Source organism: Myripristis murdjan, chromosome 4, assembly GCF_902150065.1.
Source record: "Myripristis murdjan chromosome 4, fMyrMur1.1, whole genome shotgun sequence".
Lineage (NCBI taxonomy): Eukaryota > Metazoa > Chordata > Actinopteri > Holocentriformes > Holocentridae > Myripristis > Myripristis murdjan.
The window spans coordinates 29,358,552-29,371,640 of record NC_043983.1 but is presented as its reverse complement, the minus strand read 5'-3'; the positions used below and the strand labels follow the sequence as shown (position 1 = coordinate 29,371,640).

General features: G+C 41.0%; 1 protein-coding gene and 1 non-coding gene across 2 annotated transcripts; one reads left to right on the top strand and one right to left on the bottom strand.

Moving 5' to 3' along the window:
- Nucleotides 1–5,378: 5,378 nt before the first annotated feature.
- trnaw-cca (transfer RNA tryptophan (anticodon CCA)) lies at nucleotides 5,379–5,450 on the top strand. Its single transcript has one exon. It is a non-coding gene; the product is annotated as a tRNA-Trp (tRNA).
- A 5,201-nt stretch (nucleotides 5,451–10,651) lies between these two features.
- On the bottom strand, nucleotides 10,652–12,647 carry rgs16 (regulator of G protein signaling 16). Its single transcript, XM_030050469.1, has 5 exons — nucleotides 12,518–12,647; nucleotides 12,192–12,275; nucleotides 11,997–12,058; nucleotides 11,678–11,844; nucleotides 10,652–11,434 (listed from the first exon to the last, which is right to left on the bottom strand). Exons 1-5 carry the CDS (start codon nucleotides 12,559–12,561, stop codon nucleotides 11,225–11,227), a joined length of 567 nt encoding a protein of 188 aa, XP_029906329.1. The 5' UTR covers nucleotides 12,562–12,647; the 3' UTR covers nucleotides 10,652–11,224.
- Between the last annotated feature and the right edge of the window lie 442 nt (nucleotides 12,648–13,089).

The window sequence follows — 13,089 nt, the reverse complement described above, 5'->3', positions numbered from 1 at the left end:
CAAAACCCCCAAAACAACAACCAACCAATCTGAACGTGGATGTGTTTTTTTTCTTTTGTTTTTCTATTTTATTTTGAAATTGCTTCATTACCTGTGAGGCACTTTGAATTGCAACATTACGTAAGAAATGTTCTTTAAAGTTTAACTGCACAATTCAGTCAAAAGTGAAAGGATTACATGTTCCTAGTGTTGCTTGTGACTTCAATGTAAAGGTTTTAAAAACAATATGGAAAAATATGTAAAGGATATATTTAATTTTTGTACATGGTACCACCAGCAGATCCAGAAATCTTGGTGCATAAATGTACACGGTCAGTGCTTAAGTCATTGATACCCAACTGAATAAAGCTGCACACTTCACGTAGATGTCCAACAGTGAAAAAACATATTGCACTATAGAACGGCTGAACGTTATATGATTGTGCAATTAGGAAACTGAATGACGCAAGAGACGTTTGGTATCTAAAGCTAATGCCCTGGACTTGAGTGTGATCCTGACAGGATAGAGGATCTGAACCCCCAGGAACCCAGGGTCACCAGATAGCACAGTTTTCCCTTTTCACTGGGGACGGACCCAAGGAGATTTCCCACGCTTGGAGTGTAACACACTGCTGCCTCTTTCTCCGTCTCTCTCCCTGTGCTTGTCTCTCTCTCTTTTTTTGCGTCTGTCTCACATCCACTCATCCAATGTTGTATGGTCATCACAAATCCTCCCCCCTCTCCTCCATCCATCCGCTCCTCTCCTACCCCTCACTTTCCCCTAATAATACCCCAAACTTTTACCTCCTGTTTTACAGTAACATTAAGCTGGCCAAACATAAACTTGCTGAAAATGTTGTTGAGTACAGGGAGATACTAATTGGAGGAAACAGACGCCCTCTGAGATTTTTAGGGAGGAATTTTAGGAGGTCCAAGCTGAGGTACGTCTGGCCCGGGGAGATGTTCGCTCCTGAGGGAGATACACTGGAATTTGCACATTGGGTCATCTAATGTAGAACTTGCCTCTTCATAATGGCCACCAAGGGAATCCGACTGCATCCGTAAGACAGCAGCAGTACAGCGTGTCTTATCAGCACCTGTCCAATACTGAAGGTCAAATGCTCTGCTCTCAGTCCAGCCATATGGAATTGAAGCAGCTCTGGGTCTAAAGGGTTTTTATTTTAAGTACGCTGCATGTGGAACTCATAGGAAATGTATGCCTTGATTATGTTGTGACCTACATGCTCATGTTGGATCTGTCCTCCAAGATCAGATGTCAGCAGAGAGAGAACGGGAAGGACTGTGACTTATATTTTTATTCAGGCCTCCAGTGACACCTAGTGTTCTTAAATATAATTACATCAAAACAGTCAATGCTCCCTAATTTGGAGTTTGGTTTTGCTAAGATCGTCATAGAGACATTTGTCTGAAAGAGGACCCCGTGTCTCCTCTATGGGATGTATGGGGATGGAAAGGGTAAAATAAGTCACATCCACAACCAGCTCCTAAAGACAGACACCTACTGGATTCTGTGTATACAGAACAGAGAACTTTTGAAATTTGCACTGTTGATTTCTTTTTATGATAGTTATTTCTGTTACTTTTGATGATTTTATGTGGGTGCTGGCAGCTTTTAGAGACAAAATTCATATTTTAGTGCTGATGTTGACAAAGGTTCAACTCATGCAGAGCTTCTGTGTTTTTTTCACTATTAAATAATGTAGCAGCCTAACAAGTTAATTAAAGGAGACAATAGGTATAGATTTGAATACATGTGATGAACACCATCCATCCATCCATCCATCCATCCATCCATCCATCCACCATCATCTATCCTCACTTATCCTAATCTGGATCATAAAGGGGCTGGATCCCATCCCAGCATTTATTGGAAAGACAGCACTTAAACACCCTGGACAGGTTTACCCATCCATTGCAGAGTTTGTCAAATACCAACTTGGTCTAAATTTGGTGCAGAAAGTAAATTGTCTTGGCCTGTTTTTATGCATTAATAGCCAGAGATCATTATTTGGTGCCAAATGAAGGAAGATGAAGGGGACATGAAAATTCTCAAAATTTTTTTTGCTATCAGGTGACTAGTTCAGTCAGACAAAAATCCCTCATGTCAGTGAGTGCCAGCACACACATTTGAAAACAACAAAACAAAACAAAGAGCACACTTGAATCTAGTTGGACAAAAAGGCACGCACAAAACTGATTTTCCCCACCATCATGTCATCAGATGAATAAAGGCTAAAGAACAAGATGCATAAATACACAGCTGGCAAAAATAGTGAAAATAGAAAATAAATAATAATATAAAGAAAAACTACTTTAAGTACCTGTTTTATGAAGTAATATGGCTCAGTTTTGTAGTAAAGGCCCTCTTGGCCAGTCCTGTCCTGATAACAGTGTTAGTGTGAGTCAAATCATGTTGTGTATTGTGCACAGAGGTAAAAGCGACACCACAAATGTGTTGTTTTGACTGCTGAGTGTGTATGTGTGGAGTGACGTAATGATGTTAACCTACTTTGTTACTACGTTTGTGTGTGTGTGTGTGTGTGTGTGTGTGTGTGCGTGCGTGCGTGCGTGTGTGTGTGTGTGTAGATGTAACGCCGTCCTGTCCTGACATTTTCCTGACAGTTAAGTTATCTGGCAGAGAGCAGCTGCGCTCACACCCCTTGAATCTGGATGCTGCCAGGTTACAGTGACAGATGGGCTGAAATTGTATGCAGTGTGTGAATTGTGTGTGTAGACTATGTTTCACAGATGATGTGGCAACTTGGGTAATGTCAGACAAACTTACCAAACATATGGATCTGTGTATGACAGTTGTTCACAATAAAGTTTAAGGGCCATGCAAATTATGGGAGGAGAATCAACAAATCACCAGGAAGTGTTGGCAGGTATGAGTGTGTATAAACAGGAATTCTGGTATACGCATTGCTTTAATGGTAGCACTTCTGCCAATTATTGATTATTATGGTGTATATCATTTGCAACAGACAGCTGGAGTTAGCAGCAGAATATCTAAGTGGCCTGAGTTAGAGAAAGACTCTAAGCCTGTACTGTTGCACCAGTCCAGTCCAGGTGCCAGAAGATTTATTTTGTCATTTATTTAGGAGACCAGATGCTACTATGCTGTCGATTTTATATTCCACTTGATTGGTCAAGTAATCACTGACACTGAAAGAACTAAAAATCTTAAAGTTTTTATAAAATCAAAATCAAAATCAAATTATCCACCATTTGAGCATTTTTTTTTAACCTGGCCATTACTTTTCATCACCCAAATGTTTGATCAAATTTCTTCTATGTTGGGGGCAGTATAAATGCTCTGTTATTTCAGTGTGTCCACTAGATGGCAGTGTAGTGTCATGGTGGTACATCAGGCTATCACAGATTCAGTGTGTCAACAACCAATGCATGCTTCCTCCCAAAGAATAATTGCCTATTACATTTCACAAGGTTAAACTTTAGGTCTTTAATACTTAATTTCCAACAATTTAATGATTATTTGACATTCTATGTTGCATTTTGACGCCCATACCTGTTTTAATGTCATGTAATATGGCACATAAAGGACTGAAAAGGATAAAATGAGCCACTTTTTGCACGCTGTGTCATTAAAGCAGAAGAAGGACTTTTTTTCCATCAAGAAGACGTTGCATTCTCTAACAAGTTAAGTTACAACATGTTTGGCAGCTCATACAATCTGAAATAGGATCCATTAAAAATATTCCTTTTTTTTTTTTTTTTTTTCCAGCACATCTTACACAATACAGTGCAAGAATGAGGCTTGCTGAGTCCTGTGGTGGTAAAAGGTTACACAACTTTAAACCTTTGTTTTTTTTTTTTTCCTTGTCAGCGTTTCACTAAGACAGAGCAGGCAGTTCTGGTGGCTTATTATCTGTTCTGCAATCCCAGGAAATATCATTTGAGCATGTTAACCATATGTTCATATTATATAAAGGCTATTGACTCAAGTTGCCCGTGGGCTAGTGTCACAATTTACTGTACAACCACCGTTTTGACAAAACCGCCTCACACAGCATATCAGACCGATTGTATGAAGTTTTACCAAGTACACACCTCATAAGTTCACGACCTCATATAGTGACTTAAGCCTTGAATTAAAATATTATAGAGATTCATTTGAGGTCTTTTAATATGGCAAAAATCATGCTATTTCACTTGGCTTGCCACTTTCTCCACGTGGTAAATGAGTGACTCTCACTAAAACCCTGGTCACACCATTAATTCTGTGTACAGTTGCCTGGAAACAGTGGGCGGCTCATCTTGCCTGCACGCTCAGCCTAAGCCATATGGTGGCCCTTTTCACCCTCAGGACCACACACTGTGCATACATGTATACATGTTAGCGTTGTTGGGTCCGGTTAGCAACAAACTCCATCGATGTCATGTTCAACCTGTTTGAGTTGTACAAGGCCGCGCATAATGATGCAGTACACATTCTGTATTTTTACTGTGCAATATGGTGATTAAACGCATTGTGAGAGCTTCAGAAAGTTTCAGTGAATGAACTAACTCTGGACTGATGGATGTTCATGAGTATATGTGTAACTATTTAAATCTGAAACCCACAGTGTCTTTTGATATATTGTTATGGTATCCATGGAAACTCTCTCCAACCAGAGAAATGTTGAAAGTATCAAATGCCTTGCTGGGTTGCACCTGACCTGGTTGTCAATAAATGTATTTAGTTACCTGTTACCTGTTTGGCTGATGACATTTTCACTCTGTCAGACATGAGATGCGCCACCATTTTTGCTGTAGTTCGGCATTATGGAGAGACAACATGCAGAAGCTCATGGATTTCTGCTTAAACACCTCCTGTTTCACAAAATCAATGTGGTGAAACAGGAGTCAGGTGTAGCTGACAAGGCAAAAACGCTTCTATATGGCTTCAGGTTCACTATTTTTCAATTATCAACAAGGCTTGTCAAGAGCAAAAGATAACTACTGTCAGCCAGCTGTTTACTGATGAACCACAAGAAAACAAAAGCAGCCTTTCCAAGAGCATGTTCCTTGTAGATTCACAGACCTTGGAGCACGCAACTGTTGCACCAGCACTGCAACAACACCAATCCATGAGTCCAGAGACGCTCTATCTACTCTATCTAAGTGTGGAAACTCAATCTTCAAAGGATCAGCCTTTGGGTAACATAAAGATTGGAGCTCTTGCTTAACACCAAACCTGAACCTAACCAAAGCTGTTTGCCTTTTTGTGTGATAAACAGATGAATATGATATTTCCACCTTGTTCTACTATCACATAATCCAATTTGGAAGTTTGTGACCCACATATAATTGGTTTCTGCATTCATTCTCATTTCAGGTAAGTTTGTGATGCTGTGTAGAAACATGACTAAAAAGAGGACCTCGTGGCGCAACGGTAGCGCGTCTGACTCCAGATCAGAAGGTTGCGTGTTCAAATCACGTCGGGGTCAAGTGATATTTATTGGGGGCGCACCGGTGGCTCACCAACAAAGAGCATGCACCAGGGTTTAGTCCTGATCACAGCGACCACGGTTTAAATCTGACCTCATTCATTTGCTGCATGTCATCCCCTCTCTCCCCCCTGCTGTGTCCATCCCCACTGTAACTGTCAAATAAAGCAGAAAATGCCCAAAAAATAATCTATTAAAAAAATACATATTAGTTTACGTTGCATATGACTTTGAACTATACAAAAAACTGGTGATGTTTAAAATTAACCAGCTTTACTGACCCTCTTGTTCGCACTGCCTTCCCTTCCCCTTGCCCTGTGCAGTAACACCAACGCCCCCTGATGCTGATTGGATGGAATAGTCCCGGTCTGAGCCACTGTGTTTGTTTCCCATTTACAGAGCCAGGGCTGTGTAATAACCCTGGACGGCTAGTGCACTGTGAACAAATATTCATTGAAATCGCTGATTTCAAATATCAACAGAATCGCCGACTCCATCTTTAAGTATAAATTTTGGACATTCACATATGCAGGCTATGCAGGCTAAACTTTTCTTAAATGTTTCTTTTGGATTTCCAGCATCAGTAGTCAAGAGCCATTATCTGTTTAAAAACATTTGCTCTGGAGCGAATCAAAACTGCATAATTAATTTTTCTGCTAAATGTGGCCAGATGGTATTCATGTCAAGATCCGCAGGAGTCAGTCTTGTTGTTCAGAACGCACGAGGGGGAAATCTGCCTCAAGTGTCGTCTGTCAGACAGCAGTAAAGGTTTTCTGACACAAAGCCCATCCCTCTCTCTCACTCTACACTAAACTTCCTCTCCTGACAGAACGTCTGACAGAAAGTACTTGAGGCAAACTTCTCCTGGTGCCGTTCAGAGCTTCACATTATAGAGCCAACGTAGAAATGAATGAATGACTGTCACTACGGCTTTGCATAGAAAATTGGACTTGGGACTTGGCCCTTAAAGCATACTGTAGTTTGATTAGGCATGTAATGCAAAGACTAAAAGAACCTGTGTTTTGAGTTACAATGGAATAAGAAGGACTGACTTTCCTGATAAAGTCCTATCTACCATACATAAATATCTATATACCAAGAGCTGATACAGTCATAAGTAATAACACTGAGCAAATTTAAAGGCCCTGTCAAGAATTGCTAAAACATACTTGAATTAATATGTGAGTAATCCCAGTAAATAGTTAATATATTTGAATCACACCAACCTGCCAACATCCCAAAATATTTTTTTTAGCTTTCTTAAGAAATTTGACTCACATACCGTATTGACCCGAATAAAAGACGACCCTGATTTTAAGACGACCCCTCTTTTTCAAGACCCTTTTTTGGAAAAATACTTTTTATATGGACATTCTGCCAGGAGCGGACTTACTATTAGGCAAAACTAGGCGGTGGCCTAGGGCCCCAAGTTCCTGAGGGCCCCATAAAACTCCTCATACACTTATGGTTAATACAGTTATTACTTATTTGCGCACATTAATTATGTTTTTGATTAAAATACTTTTGCTAAAATGCCAGCAGAATGCTTATCGTATTATGTGTGTCTCGGGGCCCCTGTTTTGTGTGTTGTCCTCTCATCTCAGAGGGCCCCATGCCTGCCTTTGCCTTGGGCCCCAAATTTCTTAAATCCGCCACTGCATTCTGCAACACCAGCCCATGCTAGCTTTAAACTCAGTGCGGGGTATGTTGAGCTCTGTGGCAACTTCAAGTGCTTTTTGCTGCATCACAGCCCTCGTAAGGGGCAGTCCTTCACTACGTTTCTCATTCACAAAATTGCACACCCTCCTGTCAATCTCATTGAATCGACCAGTTTGTGGACCACGAAAAGCCCTTCTCTGGCTGTGGGCATTTTTTTTTTTTTTAGCTCTTCTTTCTGAGACCGCCACCGTCTCACATTGCACTCAGAGCCAGGGTTAAGGGATGTTTATTTACCTTGACAGTTTCGGAGGTAACTTCAGAAAGCGTCCAACTGACAGCCGGAGCGGCATGTCAGCTGGCTGCCACATTCAACCGGGTAATCGCGCTTCGCATTAAACGATTTTGCGGAGGCAGGAGGAAAGTTGCATGATTTACTTTGTATCCACGTTCGCGCGCTGCGTGCGTGACCGTTCATGTGCTCGTGCATGAACGCCCGTACCGTGCTGGAGCACACCCCTTCCAACCGTGCCAGAGCGGGGGAAGTGTGCTGTATTCAAGCACGGAACATATGCAAGTACAATACATGTGTATTTGCTTAGACCCCCAATATAAGACGAGGGCGTTTTTTCAGGGCATTTTCAATGGAAAAAATATCGTCTTATATTCAGATCAATACGGTATTAGTTTGATAATGCTGCATTTCAGATGTCCAATTTTTACTCAATTTTATTTTGATATGAAAGCAAGATATTAGTATCATGTCACAACAACAACAATAAAAATTATACCACTACTCCAACTACTACTACTACTCCAATTACTACTATTACAATGTTACAAAGGGCTTCACAAGAAAAAAAAAAAAACAGATAATAAATATATAATACAACAATTAAAAAACAATAATCAGATGTAAAACAATAATAATACAATATGAAAAAAATGCATGGAAATATACATATATTTTTTAAGCCAACAAAAGGAGGCCAGAATAGGAGTTACAGTGGTCCCTCGTTAATTGCGGGAGTTACATTCTAAAAATAACCCGCAATAGGCGAAATCCGCAAAGTAGTCAGCTTTATTTTTTACAATTATTATAGATGTTTTAAGGCTGTAAAACCCCTCACTACACACTTTACACACCTTTTTCAGACAGGCATTAACATTTTCTCACTTTTCTCTCTTGTTTAAACACTCTCAAAGTTCAAACCTTCGTAGAAAAATAAGTCCAGTAAAAAAAAAAAAAGCATGCAAAATTGCACTAAAAAAAATCCGCGAAACTGCGAGGCCACGAAAGGTGAACCGCGTTATAGCGAGGGACAACTGTATATGATTTTGTTCACCTGAACTGGTCTTAATCCTAGCAGCAGCATTTTGAGCCAGTTGAAAGTGATGGAGGGAAGATTGAATGATACCTGTGTAGAGGTCATTACAGAAATCTAGACACAAAAACATAAAGGCATGAAAAACCATGTGTAAATCCTCAAAAGATAAGAAAGATCTGATTTTTTAAAAGTTAGTCAAATAAAACACCCAAATTTCTCACAGGTGGCCTAACGATTTATGACCGGGATCACAGATTGCAAGATATCTAACTGATAGAGCTGGGTGTGGCAAACGTGAGAATTTCCGTTTTGTCATCGTTACATTTGAGGAAGTTTTGAAAAGTGATAGCAAGTGATATCAGAAAGGCAGTTGGTATGTTGGGTTAGGCTGATATGAGCAATGGACTGGACTGGGACATATAACTGGGTGTCGTCAGCATAGCAATGACACTGTACATTATTCTTACTGCTGATGTTGGTAATTGTTGAGAGTGCAAAATTTCTTCCTCTTGAAAATTTCCTCAGCAGTCTCACCAAGGTGCAGCTGTGCATGAAGTCTCTGCAGGCATTTAATCTTGCCTGTTGTTGGGATAGTGCTTAAATAGCTCTTTAGTGCCAGAGCAACGATGAGCACTGAATGATTAATGATCAGTGCATGCCTTTATCATTATGAAAATGTAACAGCTTCCTTAGTATTTCGCTTAAAAGTACATTAAAGAAAATCCTTGAAATCCCAGTGTTTGTCTCTTGAATGTCATATGCGGCACTGCTCGACAAAATGACAAAAACCAACATTACAGACTCTCATTGCTACACTCATCACATCCATCCGGTCGTAATGTCTGCGGGTTTCTATGGAGAGGGAGGTGGCATTATGGGATATTAATATGCAGCAGGTCTGTGCACCAGCTGTTTTCCACCTGACACTGGCTCCACTCTACAATGATGACATCTGAATACACAAACTAGACATTCAGGCACATTGCTGGTCAAATGCAGCTTACCAAGCACAACTGCAATATTTAACATTTCAAAAGAGCACAAATTAGTTAATCGGCATTGTAATCAACAACAACTTTATCTAAACAGATGTTTAGAGATTGAAATAAAGGTTTTATATGAGGCCTTAGTATGAAACAATTGGGATGCAGTAGCTATCTGCGTTTGCTAGGTGCCAGAGAGCAGCAACCACTCTCCAGGCTGGTGTCAGCTTTATTGTCATTTATTGCCCAGGGCTGATCGCTTGTGCAAACACATACAGGGTGAATAACAAAGCTTTATGGCTGTCCATATTACGCTGATGATCTCAGACAATCTTGTCTGGCTTCCTGTTTCCAAGAAAGTGTTTTCCCATTTACACCATCAGGAAGCCGTTCTGGATGTTTGAGAGAAGGGCTCCGAGCCAGCGCCTACTGCGATTGTCAAAGTCCTTTTGTATCACAGCTCAGAGCAGTATCCAGGTGACCGCACTAACAGTAATATACTAGACCTGCTGCTGAACGCCTCAGACGTGAGCAAATATATTCTGCCATTGTCCTATCGATCTGGAAGCTGCAAATAGCCAAATATACAGACTCTCTTAGTATTTGCACAACCATGTGCACAGCAAACATACGTCTTTTGATTGTATGTTTAGAATTAGAGTTTTTGTCTAAGTTGCCATGGTTTATGAGGTGCATAGAATACCTTTAGAGAGTGCGTAAAATGCATTAATAATCTTGATAACGGACATTATTGGATTGTGAGTATGTGGCACTGCTCAGCAGGTGCTCTGTGTCTGTTGTGGATGGAAGTACAACAGAGGCCACAGTTTTGGATCACGGTGTTGTTCAGTTAACTGAGGACAAAACATTTTTAGTGATTTATCATAATTTGGAAAACAAGAACAGATTAGTGGGAATTCTCATTCAGAGCCACAGAGAAGGCCAGGTCAATCCTCACTGACCGTACTCATCCCTTGTTCAGTGAGTTCAGGTTTCTTCCATCTAGTCGGAGATATATTATGCCAAGATGTAAGACCGATTACTTAAAGGACTAATTTGTCTTGCTGCCACTGGCCTGTTGAATAACATTAAACTGATTTGTGTGTGGATTGACGTGTTGATCGCTGTCGATGATTGTATTTACAGCTGGCTGTGCAATAAATTGCCCCTCAGGGACTAATAAAGATTACTTTGACCTTTATTGTTTTCAAATAATTTAGTTTATTTACAGTGATAAAAAAAACAGGGATATAAATATGACAATATATTGCACATTTTTCTTCTTTCTCTTGTAAAAAATGCATTAAAAATACACAGCAGACGTGGACAAATAAATACAATAAATATTCAGACAGTAGCCTGTTCACAAACAGTGTAAAACATCGACAGAGAAATATTGCACATCACAACCACAACAGTTTGATTAATGGCCGAGAAAAGACCTTTCCTCACTTCTCCTGCCATTTTGCTTGATTGTCACTTAGCCTGTTCTGTCACACTTTTACAAAAGACTTTGCTTCTGTTTCTATCAAAGCTCCATCAGCATTTTCACAGCTGTCCACTTAAGGCATCTCTATCCCACTCTCCTGCTTTGAGTTATACTCTATTTCTCCATCTCTTCCTCCTTCTCTCAAAGGAGATGGCCTCTGCACCACACTCCCATACACCGCCCGCTGCCATCTTGATGCGCTCTCGGGCTGCGCCTGGGTCCGGCTTCATGATGCAGCACTTCACGCAATGCCTTTTTCTTGCCTTCTCAACCCTTGAGGCGACCACAAACAATCCCCCATCATCCTACTCAGAGATTTCACGCCTTCTTCTCCTGCTGTGGCTGCTTGGTGGACTTAGCACTGGCTTGGCAGACTAGATCCCTGTATGCCGGGGAGCGTAGGAAGCGAGGATAGCAGTCTTTGGCCATCAGCATGTAGATTCTGTGCTGGGCAAGGTCAAAACAGGAGGTTGAGGGGGCCAGCATGTTGGCTTTGGTGATGTCACGAGTTTCGTGGTCAATGTTGACCTGCAGAGAGAGATAAAACAGAGAAAACCAGTTTAGCCTCAATTTATTATCCACTATGCAGAGGGTCGTGACTACAAGGGACAATGCATATGTGGGTGTGATGCTGGTAATCAGTGCCTTAGTACAGGAGAAATCCTGCACAACAATACTGTGCATGATGTTACCAAAATGGCAATGCTCATAGATTTGAATTTGATTTAAATTCAGGAAATAACTGGTGTAAAAGGTTCAGTGTTTCCTTACCTCTCGGGGCGCCTCGCTGCTGATGAATTCGTCATAGATCTTCTGGGCTTTAGCAGGCAGCTTGGAGGCAGACTTGATACCTCGGTATTCCTCACAGGCAAAGTAGAAAGCGATGTTTTCCTCGCTGAACTCAGACACCAGGAAAGCTGTGAAGGCACATAATCCATCTGTGGAGACACAGAGAGAGAGAGAGAAAGAGAGGGATTAATTATAGTACACAATGTGCTAGCAGGGACTGGCTGTGTTTGCACAGTATATACATGCTGGCATTTGTGCATGTGTTCAAGGCAAAATTATGAAAATCTAAATATTTACTTACATTTACTTGACAGGAGTTTTTCGAAAGACTCTTTCCACCTCAGGCATTCCTCTGGGGTTGGTCTAAAAACAGACACAGTGCGATCAGATTTTACCTTGAATTTCAGTGAAAACTGTGCTTGGAAAGCAATTTAGAGCATTGACATTTTTATAACATATATATGTGTATAAGACTGGTAATATTCTTGAGGCTTACCTATTTTTCCCTATTTTGCAGCAAGGTAAACTCCAATCAGGTCTCTGCAAAATGCTCCCCAGCCTTGCTTTGAGTTCCTTTGCCCTGGGAGAAAAAAAGAAAACAGGTCACATAAATCTGGCATAGGACCTTGACAAACCCTTTCGCTGCAAGATAAAATTAGCATGCATCGGGTTGTAGAGTCTAAATTTAGCATTGGGTAAAAGTTACATTCTCTTTCACTTTCTCAAATTCTCAAAGACAAAATAAGAGTGCCTCGATATCCTGTAATCCAAGTCCCATGCCTCAGCATCAACATGTGGGTATTTGCATGAAGCTTCATGTACCTTTCCAAGCAGGAGTTAGGCAGTGATGCTAGTCCTTTGCACATAGCAGCAGGTGAGAGCTGGTAGCCCGGTGGTTTCGGTGGGGTGGTGGTTATATATCCGTAAGGCAACGACTAGTCGGGAACGAGATCAGCAGTGTGTCTGCAATGAGGCAGAACAGGGACTATATACTCCACCTCTGAAGGATCATCAGCCCTTTGAGCCAATCACAGCTGAGGGGGAGTGAGAGCGAGAGAGAGAGAGAGAGGGAGAGAGAGAGATGATGAAGTCGGAAAAGGGGAGAGTGTGTGCAAGGACAAGGCTGGGAAATTACTGTCAAATGATAAAAGCCAGTGATATTTTCCTGTATGTTCTTTCTAAGTGTCCCTGAAATCACGTCAAAACAAACATTTTAGGCTCGCTTCCATCCTCCGCCCTTAAAACACATTATTCATGCATGAAAAAGACAAAACAGAGCTCATTCGGTCTCACCCAGTGTGTGTGTGTGCACGCACGTGTGTAAGCTGTGTCTGTTGCATGTGACAAGTTGTGTGTGTGTGTGTGTAATATAACCAACACAGTGACATCAAGCC

Coding starts and splice junctions, on each gene's coding strand:
- rgs16 (XM_030050469.1), bottom strand. CDS start 12,561: ATGTGCAAAGGACTAGCATCACTGCCTAACTCCTGCTTGGAAAG. Junction 12,059..12,191: donor TGCAAAATAGGGAAAAATAG/GTAAGCCTCAAG, acceptor GTCTGTTTTTAG/ACCAACCCCAGAGGAATGCC. Junction 11,435..11,677: donor GCAGCGAGGCGCCCCGAGAG/GTAAGGAAACAC, acceptor CTCTCTCTGCAG/GTCAACATTGACCACGAAAC.